Source organism: Barbatula barbatula (assembly GCF_947034865.1).
Source record: "Barbatula barbatula genome assembly, chromosome: 1".
NCBI classification, from domain to species: Eukaryota; Metazoa; Chordata; class Actinopteri; order Cypriniformes; family Nemacheilidae; genus Barbatula; species Barbatula barbatula.
In genome coordinates, this window is record NC_136766.1 from 931,144 (window position 1) to 945,015 (window position 13,872).

Below are 13,872 nucleotides of genomic sequence, written 5' to 3' on the forward strand. Positions count from 1 at the left end.
ACTGAACCGCCAACTACAACTGAAACAAGCACATCCACTGAACCGCCAACTACAACTGATACAAGCACATCCACTGAACTAACAACTACAACTGAAACAAGCACATCCACTGAACCGCCAACTACAACTGAAACAAGCACATCCACTGAACCACCAACTACAACTGGAACAAGCACATCCACTGAACCACCAACTACAACTGAAACAAGCACATCCATTGAACCACCAACTACAACTGGAACAAGCACATCCACTGAACCACCAACTACAACTGAAACAAGCACATCCACTGAACCGCCAACTACAACTGAAACAAGCACATCCATTGAACCACCAACTACAACTGGAACAAGCACATCCACTGAACTACCAACTACAACTGAAACAAGCACATCCATTGAACCACCAACTACAACTGAAACAAGCACATCCATTGAACCACCAACTACAACTGGAACAAGCACATCCACTGAACCACCAACTACAACTGAAACAAGCACATCCATTGAACCACCAACTACAACTGGAACAAGCACATCCACTGAACCACCAACTACAACTGAAACAAGCACATCCACTGAACCACCAACTACAACTGAAACAAGCACATCCACTGAACCGCCAACTACAACTGGAAAAAGCACATCCACTGAACCACCAACTACAACTGAAACAAGCACATCCACTGAACCGCCAACTACAACTGAAACAAGCACATCCACTGAACCACCAACTACAACTGGAACAAGCACATCCACTGAACCACCAACTACAACTGAAACAAGCACATCCACTGAACCGCCAACTACAACTGAAACAAGCACATCCACTGAACCACCAACTACAACTGGAACAAGCACATCCACTGAACCACCAACTACAACTGAAACAAGCACATCCACTGAACCGCCAACTACAACTGAAACAAGCACATCCACTGAACCGCCAACTACAACTGGAACAAGCACATCCACTGAACCGCCAACTACAACTGAAACAAGCACATCCACTGAACCGCCAACTGCAACTGAAACAAGCACATCCACTGAACCGCCAACTACAACTGAAACAAGCACATCCACTGAACCGCCAACTACAACTGGAACAAGCACATCCACTGAACCGCCAACTACAACTGAAACAAGCACATCCACTGAACCGCCAACTACAACTGGAACAAGCACATCCACTGAACCGCCAACTACAACTGGAACAAGCACATCCACTGAACCGCCAACTACAACTGAAACAAGCACATCCACTGAACCGCCAACTGCAACTGAAACAAGCACATCCACTGAACCGCCAACTACAACTGGAACAAGCACATCCACTGAACCGCCAACTACAACTGGAACAAGCACATCCACTGAACCGCCAACTACAACTGGAACAAGCACATCCACTGAACCGCCAACTACAACTGGAACAAGCACATCCACTGAACTGCCAACTACAACTGGAACAAGCACATCCACTGAACCACCAACTACAACTGGAACAAGCACATCCCCTGAACCGCCAACTACAACTGGAACAAGCACATCCACTGAACCGCCAACTACATCTGGAACAATCACATCCACTGAACTACCAACTACAACTGAAATAAGCACATCCACTGAACCACCAACTACAACTGGAACAAGCACATCCACTGAACCACCAACTGGAACAATCACATCCACTGAACTACCAACTACAACTGAAACAAGCACATCCACTGAACCACCAACTACATCTGAAACAAGCACATCCACTGAACCACCAACTGGAACAACCACATCCACTGAACTACCAACTACAACTGAAACAAGCACATCCACTGAACCACCAACTACATCTGGAACAAGCACATCCACTGAACCGCCAACTACAACTGATACAAGCACATCCACTGAACCGCCAACTACAACTGATACAAGCACATCCACTGAACCACCAACTACAACTGGAACAAGCACATCCACTGAACCGCCAACTACAACTGAAACAAGCACATCCACTGAACCGCCAACTACAACTGATACAAGCACATCCACTGAACTAACAACTACAACTGATACAAGCACATCCACTGAACCGCCAACTACAACTGATACAAGCACATCCACTGAACCGCCAACTACAACTGAAACAAGCACATCCACTGAACCGCCAACTACAACTGAAACAAGCACATCCACTGAACCGCCAACTACAACTGATACAAGCACATCCACTGAACTAACAACTACAACTGAAACAAGCACATCCACTGAACTAACAACTACAACTGAAACAAGCACATCCACTGAACCACCAACTACAACTGGAACAAGCACATCCACTGAACCACCAACTACATCTGGAACAAGCACATCCACTGAACCACCAACTACAACTGAAACAAGCACATCCACTGAACCACCAACTACAACTGAAACAAGCACATCCACTGAACCACCAACTACAACTGAAACAAGCACATCCACTGAACCACCAACTACAACTGGAACAAGCACATCAACTGAACCACCAACTGGAACAACCACATCCACTGAACTACCAACTACAACTGAAACAAGCACATCCACTGAACCGCCAACTACAACTGGAACAAGCACATCCACTGAACTACCAACTACAACTGGAACAAGCATATCCACTGAACTACCAATTACAACTGAAACAAGCACATCCACTGAACTACCAACTACAACTGAAACAAGCATATCCACTGAACCGCCAACAACAACTGATACAAGCACATCCACTGAACTAACATCTACAACTGAAACAAGCACATCCACTGAACCGCCAACTACAACTGAAACAAGCACATCCACTGAACCACCAACTACAACTGGAACAAGCATATCCACTGAACTACCAATTACAACTGGAACAAGCACATCCACTGAACTACCAACTACAACTGATACAAGCACATCCACTGAACCACCAACTACAACTGAAACAAGCACATCCACTGAACTACCAACTACAACTGAAACAAGCACATCCACTGAACCACCAACTACAACTGGAACAAGCATATCAACTGAACCACCAACTGGAACAACCACATCCACTGAACTACCAACTACAACTGAAACAAGCACATCCACTGAACCGCCAACTACAACTGATACAAGCACATCCACTGAACCGCCAACTACAACTGATACAAGCACATCCACTGAACCGCCAACTACAACTGGAACAAGCACATCCACTGAACCGCCAACTACAACTGAAACAAGCACATCCACTGAACCGCCAACTACAACTGAAACAAGCACATCCACTGAACCGCCAACTACAACTGAAACAAGCACATCCACTGAACCGCCAACTACAACTGAACCAAGCACATCCACTGAACCGCCAACTACAACTGAAACAAGCACATCCACTGAACCGCCAACTACAACTGAAACAAGCACATCCACTGAACCGCCAACTACAACTGAAACAAGCACATCCACTGAACCGCCAACTACAACTGAAACAAGCACATCCACTGAACCGCCAACTACAACTGAAACAAGCACATCCACTGAACCGCCAACTACAACTGAAACAAGCACATCCACTGAACCACCAACTACAACTGGAACAAGCACATCCACTGAACCACCAACTACAACTGGAACAAGTACATCCACTGAACCACCAACTACAACTGAAACAAGCACATCCACTGAACCACAAACTACATCTGGAACAAGCACATCCACTGAACCACCAACTGGAACAACCACATCCACTGAACCTTCAACTACAATTGGAACAAGCACTTCTAAACTTCAAACCACAACACCTCTCACCACTAGCATAAAATTAACGATTACCATCAATGAAACATTTGATCCTGCATTGTTAGATCCTAATTCAATCACCTTTAAAGATCGGGAAACAACAATCAGAAAAGAGGTAAAATATTGAGGGTAACGAACCCTACATTTTCTAATTTGTCTTAAGTTTGAACAAAGTTACAGTTTAAAGCATAATCTTACCATGTACTTAATATAATTGCTGCTTGATTACTTTTTTAACTACCAATGTGACCCTTTTACAGTTTTTGAATGTATTAGGAAGAGCATTCAACTCCTTCTTCAATCTGACAATCATCCAGTTCCGGTTGGTACTCATTTCTTAATTTTAAATATAAAATTACATTTATGCATCCGGTTAATGGTTTTGCCTAAAGTGCATTTAATCAGGACTCCAGACTGCGAACAAATGGTGACAATTTGCGACTAGTTTTCCTGACGGTGCAGCTTCCAAACCCTATAATATATCATTTTTTAAATGTTATAATGCGCAACTGGCACATTCAGTGACTCATTTTCTTCTCTCCTCCTTCAACCATTTGCTTACCTATCAGTTTATGCCCAGAAAGACATAACATGTAATACTGCATTTCGAGAATTGCCAACCTCACTCCCAGAAGTTAACGTCTGGAACGGCAAACATAGCTGATTATCCGTGCTCGGGGCAGATTGATCAACTACTTCACGGCCAAGATAATGACTAGCCCTTCAAAACCTTGTGTAAACCATAAACAAACTTTAAATACTTCAAACAATATGTTATATATATGAACATGAATTTAAAAATATCCAAAAACGGTTTGTAAACGAATGCTTAGTTTGAATAGCTACCATATAATGTAAACTGCTGTTACGTTCCCTCAGAGTTTCATAGTGACATCACAAGAATGGGATTAGTTGTAGACATGATATCCAAAGTTTTCTGGAACACAGCGTGGCGCATTTAATTCTACGATGAAGCCGACAGAGCAGACGACTGAACTGCTCATCTTGCAACTGAAATAAATGTGTTTTTCCGCCTGCAGAATACAATATCCCTAGCTAAGGTACAACACAGCAAAGATAATGAAAGCTAATTCAGTAAACATGTCAAAATTCCCATGTAAGCAAGAATCCTTGAAAACGTAGTCCGTTTAGTAGATTTAGCCGGTCGCATTCGCCCCCCTCTCCGCGGGCTTCGAACCAACGTCGGTCCGAATGGGAAACGGGCGCTCTAACGAGGAGGCTAAAGACCCTAAAGACTCACTCACCCCCCTAAACCTCACTCCCATCCGGGTCGGCCGTTTTTTTAACATATACATGTCTAAAATGTGCCTGCCTAATAATTGTTTTATAGCCCAATGAAATAATATTAGATTTAAAAAAAAAATCATTAGGCTATTTTTGGTGCCTGATGCGCTGTGTGCCACCTCAAAATATATTTGTGAGCATTTGTGTGAATGCACATTTTATCGTAGTACATTAGCATATTGCATTAGCATTTAGCATATAGAATTTCAAATTGAATCTTGCTTCCATGCGTTTGGATGTTGTGTTAATGAATCTTTTTTTCTTGCCTCATCCAACAACTCTGGTGCTACCATTATTAAGGGTAACTTGGTAGCAACCATAGCCACCCCTCTCAAAGGTCATTCTAGAGCCCTGTATATATTCTTTTAATCAGTATTACTATTGTTGTGTGTTGTGCCTGTTAAAGCAAGTAGCTTTTTATACTACCACAAAATAAAACAAAAACTACAAAGTAATTTTCCAAAGAATTCCCCACAAGGCAGTTTGTTTAAGTTACAAGTCATGCGTTTAACACAAGTCTTTCTTCTTTCATTTTATATATGTAGTTCTGGATCAATCATCAGTGATATGAATTTAGAATTCAGGACGAACAGCGTTTTGCCTTCTGATGAAGAAATCAGAAAAACATTCCTCAACGCTAACACTACATTTAAAATCACAGGAGTAGAGGGTAAGTCAATCAGTTCAAAACGGTAACAATACAAAGCTCTGCCAAACACACGATTTTATTTCAATATTTAATATTATAGCCTTGGCTTTCATTCAGTTGTACTATGTGGCCAGTACCGCCCGTTGCTCTGGCCCAGTATAGCCTCTCTTGGCATCCATTCTGTGCCGTGAGCGTACAGCAGATGACTCATTAATGAATGAAATCTAAACGGGTTTAAAATGGATTATGAAATCTCACACTGCTGTATGTTTAAATGTGTTTTATGCTAGTGCTTAAGAATTCCTCCCGATGATTCATTTGGCATTTAAAAAATAATATCTTTATATCTTTCTTATTTTTATGTTACATCTACCAGTTACCACCAACACAACAACCACGAGGCCACCCCCAAGCACAACAATCACGAGACCACACATAAACACAACAACCACCAACACAAACACCACGAGACCACATACAAACACAACAACCACCAACACAAACACCACGAGACCACACACAAACACAACAACCACCAACACAAACACCACGAGACCACACACAAACACAACAACCACCAACACAAACACCACGAGACCACATACAAACACAACAACCACCAACACAAACACCACGAGACCACACACAAACACAACAACCACCAACACAAACACCACGAGACCACACACAAACACAACAACCACCAACACAAACACCACGAGACCACAAACAAACATAACAACCACGAGACCGTCCACAAACACAACAACCACGAGACCGTCAATAACCACAACAACCACAAGACCACTCACTACCAAAAGAACTACAAGACCAACAACTACCACCCCCACAACAACAACAGCAGTTCCAAAACGTCCTCCACCATCGGTTACCATAGACATGATCATCATCGAAGTTTTTGTTCTAGCGCTTAAAGACACAAAGAGTGAAGAATTTAAAAAGCTAGCAGGAAAGGTTCAAAGTGAGGTGAGAGTCAACCCACAGAAGCCTTCTTGACATTATGTACTGAGAACTGATTTTAGATTGATGAAAAATGTAAACCCAATAAACCCCAAAAAAGAAACTCTGTTGTGTGGATGAATTTTGGTCTGGAGTGTTAGAGATCTTTGTTCCACACCCACTCTTAACTCAATCTGCATGGAGCAGATTTTTTGCGTTGCAAAGGCTGTTCAGCTTAGAACAAAGAATGCTAAACTATACCTCTACCAGAGTGGGACTTGCTAACGGCAAGGGTTGGGTGTTTTGGCTATTCAAATACATTCTTGTTTATATTGTTTCAATTTGATTCAATACTAACCTGTTATTCATATTTCATTCACTTTAGCACATCTGCAGAAAAATCATTCATATTTATATGCAGCATAAATCCTAGTTACTGAATTAACACTAACAATATGTCCACACAATTCTTCACAGTGTGACAAAGTCTACAAACAGAAGTATGGACTTCTTTTCATCAGGACGATTGTCATTGCTTTCAGGTGGGTCAGCGGTTTGTGTCGTAGCTTCTGTGGCGCTTTAAGCAACATCTCCTGTTCCCCCTTTTATCTCAGAGAGTTTATGCGTTCCAAAGGTTGGGGCAAAAGGGTTATCCCAAAAATGAAATGGGAAATGTAATAACAATTTCTGGTCAAGAGGTAACTGATATGAACATCTTTCTGAAGGAAGGATTCAAATGTAACTTACACAGTGATGTGTTTACTTTCAGAGGTGTTGACAGAACTCGGGCAGAACAAAACGTTCAAGCGGAGCTTGAATTAGTGTTCAATGAAACCTCTTCTGCACCACTTCCGACCAGCACAGAGATCGTGGGTACCCTAAAAGAAGCAGCTTCAAACTCTGACTTTAACCTCACCGTTGTTCCTTCTTCTATTGGTGTTGTTAGTAAGTTACAAATCACACTTTCCAAAGTGATGCTGGCAATTAAATAACTATATGAACAGATTCTGACCAATTTCTGGTTCTATTTTTCTTTATTTGTCAGAGGCACTGCAGACAATTCCAGTGAGCATCTTGACCAATGGCACTTTTGTGGTCGCTCTCTCAAATTCAAGTTCGAATGGATATCGTGACAGGGCATCAATGATTAAAACAGGGGTACGTATGACGCATCCCACTTTAATGTCACAAAATATAGGCTAATGGTGTCAGCTTCTGTGTGTGCTGAAATGGCTTTTTAAAATGATTCTTTTTGCTTCCTGTAGCTCGAACCCTTTTTCACGGCTGATTATCCGTCATCATTCACTGTGTTATCTATAACAAACTTTAGGTATGCATATGGACATCGTAGTGTCTTTTTCTCTCTCTCAGAAATAGCTGTGACTCATTTAGATAACTCATTTCAAATCTCTCCGCAGTGATGTGAGCACAAAATCCGCCAGCAGTGCCACAATACAAAACTTCATGGATCTTACTTTTGCAGCAAACAGCCCTTTGCCCAATGACACCCAGATAGTGAACACTATAGTCCGAGCAGCCAACAGCAGCTCGCTGCCCTTCAAAATCTTCACTCATGCCATCACAGTCAATGGAACAGGTCTGTGGTGCACTGCAGTGAAATGTTGTTAAATCAGATTAGCATGTTCTTCACACAGCTATGACCTCATTCATGTTGTCTTTTCTCTGTAATGCAGTGTACTCATCAGGTGAAGTCCGCAACAAGATCAGTGTGCTGACTGCACTACTTTTGCTCGCTGTGTCGTTTCTGGCAGGTATGAATCTTGCACTCCAGTCTTACTGGTGTAAATGCCATAAAGTACAGATATTTTTCAGGTTTTTTGCTCAAAACGTCTTATCGGTAATAACCTTTTGTATAATCCCAGTTTTACTACAAATACCATGGTCAAACTATGGTTACTGAAGCGAGACCCTGGTTAAATGATTTCTAAAAATGGTTTCAATATTTTTAGTTGTAACACTTCTCGACAATATAAAAATTAAAGCGAGTTGGGAGTAAGACATTCTTACAACGGTAGATCTATGAACTACGGCCTAGGCTGTTCAAGTGAGACACATTAACGTCTGTGTAAAGTGACATTAAAATGTGTTCTGAGTCTGTCACGCAACAGAAAAATGTGTTATTAACCACCCAGCCAAATTTGAATGAAGAAAAAAAGCATCCAAGTAGATAAAATTAGGTATCAAATACTTGGACAAATTCGCAGGACTCTCTGCTCTCAAACGACGGGGTGCTGAAGTCACCCCCACCCACGACACACAACCCGAGTCCCCAGTAGGGAATATGGCAAGATGGGAGGATTCAAATGCAAACACGCGCGATATTCATCAATAGGTTTTCACTGAAGCCAACGCAATAACATGCAGTACTAATCCTCCTTTCGCGTTATTGCCCTCTGTTCATTGGCATCCTTTGCCTGAACAGAGAATTACGGAAAAACTGTTTAATAGTTTAACTCCACAATTCAGTACTACATACTTCTGATTCTTTGTAATGTGTTTCAGCAACACATTTCTAACATGTTTAGAAACAATTCTCAGAATTCTCTGTACCCAGACTTTTAAGAAAGAGATATCTGGCAATAAATGGACTTTGTAAAATGCCATGTAAAAAAGGAGCCGGAAAAAATGAATATCATCAATAACTTACCCTTAGATTGTTCAGACCTGCACAAATGTATTTGTTCTGCTAAACACAAAGGGAGATATTTGGAAGAACTTTCCCTTCACTGGGTGAATGTTTGGGTGAACTGTCCCTTCACAGGGTGAATGTTTGGGTGAACTGTCCCTTCACAGGGTGAATGTTTGGGTGAACTGTCCCTTCACAGGGTGAATGTTTGGGTGAACTGTCCCTTCACAGGGTGAATGTTTGGGTGAACGTTTGGGTGAACTGTCCCTTCACAGGGTGAATGTTTGGGTGAACTGTCCCTTCACAGGGTGAATGTTTGGGTGAACTGTCCCTTCACTGGGTGAATGTTTGGGTGAACTGTCCCTTCACAGGGTGAATGTTTGGGTGAACTGTCCCTTCACTGGGTGAATGTTTGGGTGAACTGTCCCTTCACTGGGTGAATGTTTGGGTGAACTGTCCCTTCCCTGGGTGAATGTTTGGGTGAACTGTCCCTTCACAGGGTGAATGTTTGGGTGAACTGTCCCTTCACAGGGTGAATGTTTGGGTGAACTGTCCCTTCACAGGGTGAATGTTTGGGTGAACTTTCGCTTCACTGGGTGAATGTTTGGGTGAACTGTCCCTTCACAGGGTGAATGTTTGGGTGAACTGTCCCTTCACTGGGTGAATGTTTGGGTGAACTGTCCCTTCACTGGGTGAATGTTTGGGTGAACTTTCGCTTCACTGGGTGAATGTTTGGGTGAACTGTCCCTTCACTGGGTGAATGTTTGGGTGAACTGTCCCTTCACAGGGTGAATGTTTGGGTGAACTGTCCCTTCACAGGGTGAATGTTTGGGTGAACTGTCCCTTCACAGGGTGAATGTTTGGGTGAACTGTCCCTTCACTGGGTGAATGTTTGGGTGAACTGTCCCTTCACTGGGTGAATGTTTGGGTGAACTGTCCCTTCACAGGGTGAATGTTTGGGTGAACTGTCGCTTCACTGGGTGAATGTTTGGGTGAACTGTCCCTTCACAGGGTGAATGTTTGGGTGAACTGTCCCTTCACTGGGTGAATGTTTGGGTGAACTGTCCCTTCACTGGGTGAATGTTTGGGTGAACTGTCCCTTCACTGGGTGAATGTTTGGGTGAACTGTCCCTTCACAGGGTGAATGTTTGGGTGAACTGTCCCTTCACTGGGTGAATGTTTGGGTGAACTGTCCCTTCACAGGGTGAATGTTTGGGTGAACTGTCCCTTCACAGGGTGAATGTTTGGGTGAACTGTCCCTTCACAGGGTGAATGTTTGGGTGAACTGTCCCTTCACAGGGTGAATGTTTGGGTGAACTGTCCCTTCACAGGGTGAATGTTTGGGTGAACTGTCCCTTCACTGGGTGAATGTTTGGGTGAACTGTCCCTTCACAGGGTGAATGTTTGGGTGAACTGTCCCTTCACAGGGTGAATGTTTGGGTGAACTGTCCCTTCACTGGGTGAATGTTTGGGTGAACTGTCCCTTCACTGGGTGAATGTTTGGGTGAACTGTCCCTTCACAGGGTGAATGTTTGGGTGAACTGTCCCTTCACTGGGTGAATGTTTGGGTGAACTGTCCCTTCACAGGGTGAATGTTTGGGTGAACTGTCCCTTCACAGGGTGAATGTTTGGGTGAACTGTCCCTTCACAGGGTGAATGTTTGGGTGAACTGTCCCTTCACTGGGTGAATGTTTGGGTGAACTGTCCCTTCACAGGGTGAATGTTTGGGTGAACTGTCCCTTCACAGGGTGAATGTTTGGGTGAACTGTCCCTTCACAGGGTGAATGTTTGGGTGAACTGTCCCTTCACAGGGTGAATGTTTGGGTGAACTGTCCCTTCACAGGGTGAATGTTTGGGTGAACTGTCCCTTCACTGGGTGAATGTTTGGGTGAACTGTCCCTTCACAGGGTGAATGTTTGGGTGAACTGTCCCTTCACAGGGTGAATGTTTGGGTGAACTGTCCCTTCACAGGGTGAATGTTTGGGTGAACTGTCCCTTCACAGGGTGAATGTTTGGGTGAACTGTCCCTTCACAGGGTGAATGTTTGGGTGAACTGTCCCTTCACAGGGTGAATGTTTGGGTGAACTGTCCCTTCACAGGGTGAATGTTTGGGTGAACTGTCCCTTCACAGGGTGAATGTTTGGGTGAACTGTCCCTTCACAGGGTGAATGTTTGGGTGAACTGTCCCTTCACAGGGTGAATGTTTGGGTGAACTGTCCCTTCACAGGGTGAATGTTTGGGTGAACTGTCCCTTCACTGGGTGAATGTTTGGGTGAACTGTCCCTTCACTGGGTGAATGTTTGGGTGAACTGTCCATTTAAGTGTTTTTTAAGTGCTTTAAGTGCATTTTCAAATAACTGTATTTTTATCCTTTTTTCCTCCAGGAAAAAATAACTTGACTTCATTATAAAGCAACTATCATATCCGTCCGAACTAATTTAGCATGTTCAAAGTCTAGTCTGACTGTGCCCTAAATCGTGAATTTATGAAATTTTTTTGTTTTATGTCGCATATTTAAGGTTTTACTTTCAAAAACGTTGTTCACTACAGTCTCTTTAGGGTCATCTATGACATAAATATTTGAATACTATAAAAAAATGCTGTCTGGGTAGGATAGAGGTTTTTCGGTAGTAGTTTTTTTTAATGGTAAAAATGCAGAAAACATTTTAGTTAAGGTTAGGTTATAATAGGTGAATGAGTTTGTGAGTGCGTGTACTTCAATCATGTTTTGCTTAACAAATGTAGTAAAAAGTACACAAATGCAAACAATCTTATCCAGAAAATATTAAAAATATTAAGTAATTGAAGTGTTGTATGTGCTGTTGCAGAACGGTGGATTTAATTTGATGTCTTAAGAACTTGTTACATTCGTTTCATGTTAACAATAATTCCATTTTCATTTCAGGAAGTGACAGGTGAAAACGGGAGGAACAAGAATCAGATCCAGAAATGTTTGTCAACCAGACTTTAACATGAAGTGATCATAAGTTATTTATTCTATAAAACAGACTTTATTAGATAATATATTTTAATTCGTCTTATTTAATCCTGTATATCAAAGAGCAGATCTCTAAATCTATCATGTATAGTTTATTTATATTGTAAAAAACAATGTTGTGGGAACTTTATTGTGACTTGTCAGCCTCACTGTTTTGTGTTGACCCTGCAAATATGTTTTAGACCGTAGCAGAAGAACATCATCTCAATAAGAAAACTCAGATAAACTGACTTGACGTAATTGTCCAAATCGGTGGTATTGAAATGATGTATTCGCCCGCAAGTTCTTTCTCCCTGCATGCCATTTATGGGCCGTCACGTAAATGCACCCAAACGATAAGATAAGAATCCACATTTCTGTTAGCAGTTACAGCATGTAGTGACGTCGCAGAGACCCGAGTGATATTTACTGATGTCTGTCTGATAAAATGTAGACTCTTGTATTAAAAACTGCATACACCCCTTTAACTGTTCAGTGCAAAGCGTTTATGAACTGTATGTCTGTTGTACTGTATGTCACTATCTCTGTAGAAATAATAAATAAATATTATATTTGATATAAAGACGCGGTGCAGGTGGATGAATGGATGCGGCTGTGAGTCTGACTGTGACAAGCAGTTGTTATGTGAAAGCTTCCATATGCTCTTCCATAAGTCCTTTCCTTATTAAGCTATTTAAAATTTGATTTTCTGCAAAGCTGCTAAAACAACGTGTTAAAGAGAAAGAATCTACAGTTGTGTTGAACATGCTGTGGCGTAACAGTAAAGTATTACGATCGGCGCCCTGGGCAGCATGGTTATTGTTGGGGTTACGATGTTCTATGCATTATAAGTTTATATTTACTGTTGTTTTACTGTAAAATATATTAAGTGTGTTTATGCTGTGCTGGTTTTCTAATCTTGAAAACTAGTTGGCAGGAGTGTAAAACAAGAGCTTTGAGGAATGCGGAAGCTGAGTTTCAGATAACGAGTGTGTGTGTGTGTAAATCGCATTTCTCGGCAGGCCCGGGCTGTATTCATATTATGTGTTACAGGGAACCAAACAGTTTGGGGGAGAATGGAGTCAGATTAACATGTCCCAAGGTGATTGGTTCCAGAGGATTGAACGCCCGCCCAAGGAAGGGGAGGAGCCTGAAGAGAGAATCGACGTCACATATATTATAAATATCTGTAACCCGGAAGTGTGTTTCAGTTGTTCGCTCATATATATGTTGAGAGGCAACCCCAGCTGGAAAGAAGCTTTTACATCTGATAATAAATTCAACTTAAACTTATTGGGAAAAACGGTCTCTTTGACTTTCTTCAAATCTTTTAACATGCAGGACTGAAGCGAAAAAGTCCGTCATTATGAAGCACATACAAACACACAGCGACCGCGTCTAGAAGGGAACCCATATTAACCTGTGTGTGTCTAATCTACTTCCTTTAGACCAACTCAAATCTAAATCTTATCAATGATTTAAGTATGCCTAAGTCATTTATTTAATAATTCAAAACAGAACGACGTATTGT

General features: G+C 42.0%; 1 protein-coding gene across 1 annotated transcript; it reads left to right on the forward strand.

The window, feature by feature from the left end:
- Positions 1-1,010: 1,010 nt before the first annotated feature.
- On the forward strand, positions 1,011-13,639 carry LOC306896797 (uncharacterized protein). The gene is made up of 11 exons (XM_079461068.1): positions 1,011-3,918; positions 4,064-4,125; positions 5,654-5,778; positions 6,134-6,744; positions 7,195-7,259; positions 7,487-7,662; positions 7,763-7,875; positions 7,983-8,047; positions 8,136-8,314; positions 8,412-8,489; positions 12,270-13,639. The coding sequence occupies exons 3-11, from the start codon at positions 5,676-5,678 to the stop codon at positions 12,281-12,283; spliced, it is 1,404 nt and encodes a 467-aa protein (XP_079317194.1). The 5' UTR covers positions 1,011-3,918; positions 4,064-4,125; positions 5,654-5,675; the 3' UTR covers positions 12,284-13,639.
- The last annotated feature ends 233 nt before the right edge of the window (positions 13,640-13,872 follow it).

Coding starts and splice junctions, on each gene's coding strand:
- LOC306896797 (XM_079461068.1), top strand. CDS start 5,676: ATGAATTTAGAATTCAGGACGAACAGCGTTTTGCCTTCTGATGAAGAA. Junction 6,745..7,194: donor CAGGAAAGGTTCAAAGTGAG/GTGAGAGTCAAC, acceptor AATTCTTCACAG/TGTGACAAAGTCTACAAACA. Junction 7,663..7,762: donor TTCTTCTATTGGTGTTGTTA/GTAAGTTACAAA, acceptor TTTATTTGTCAG/AGGCACTGCAGACAATTCCA.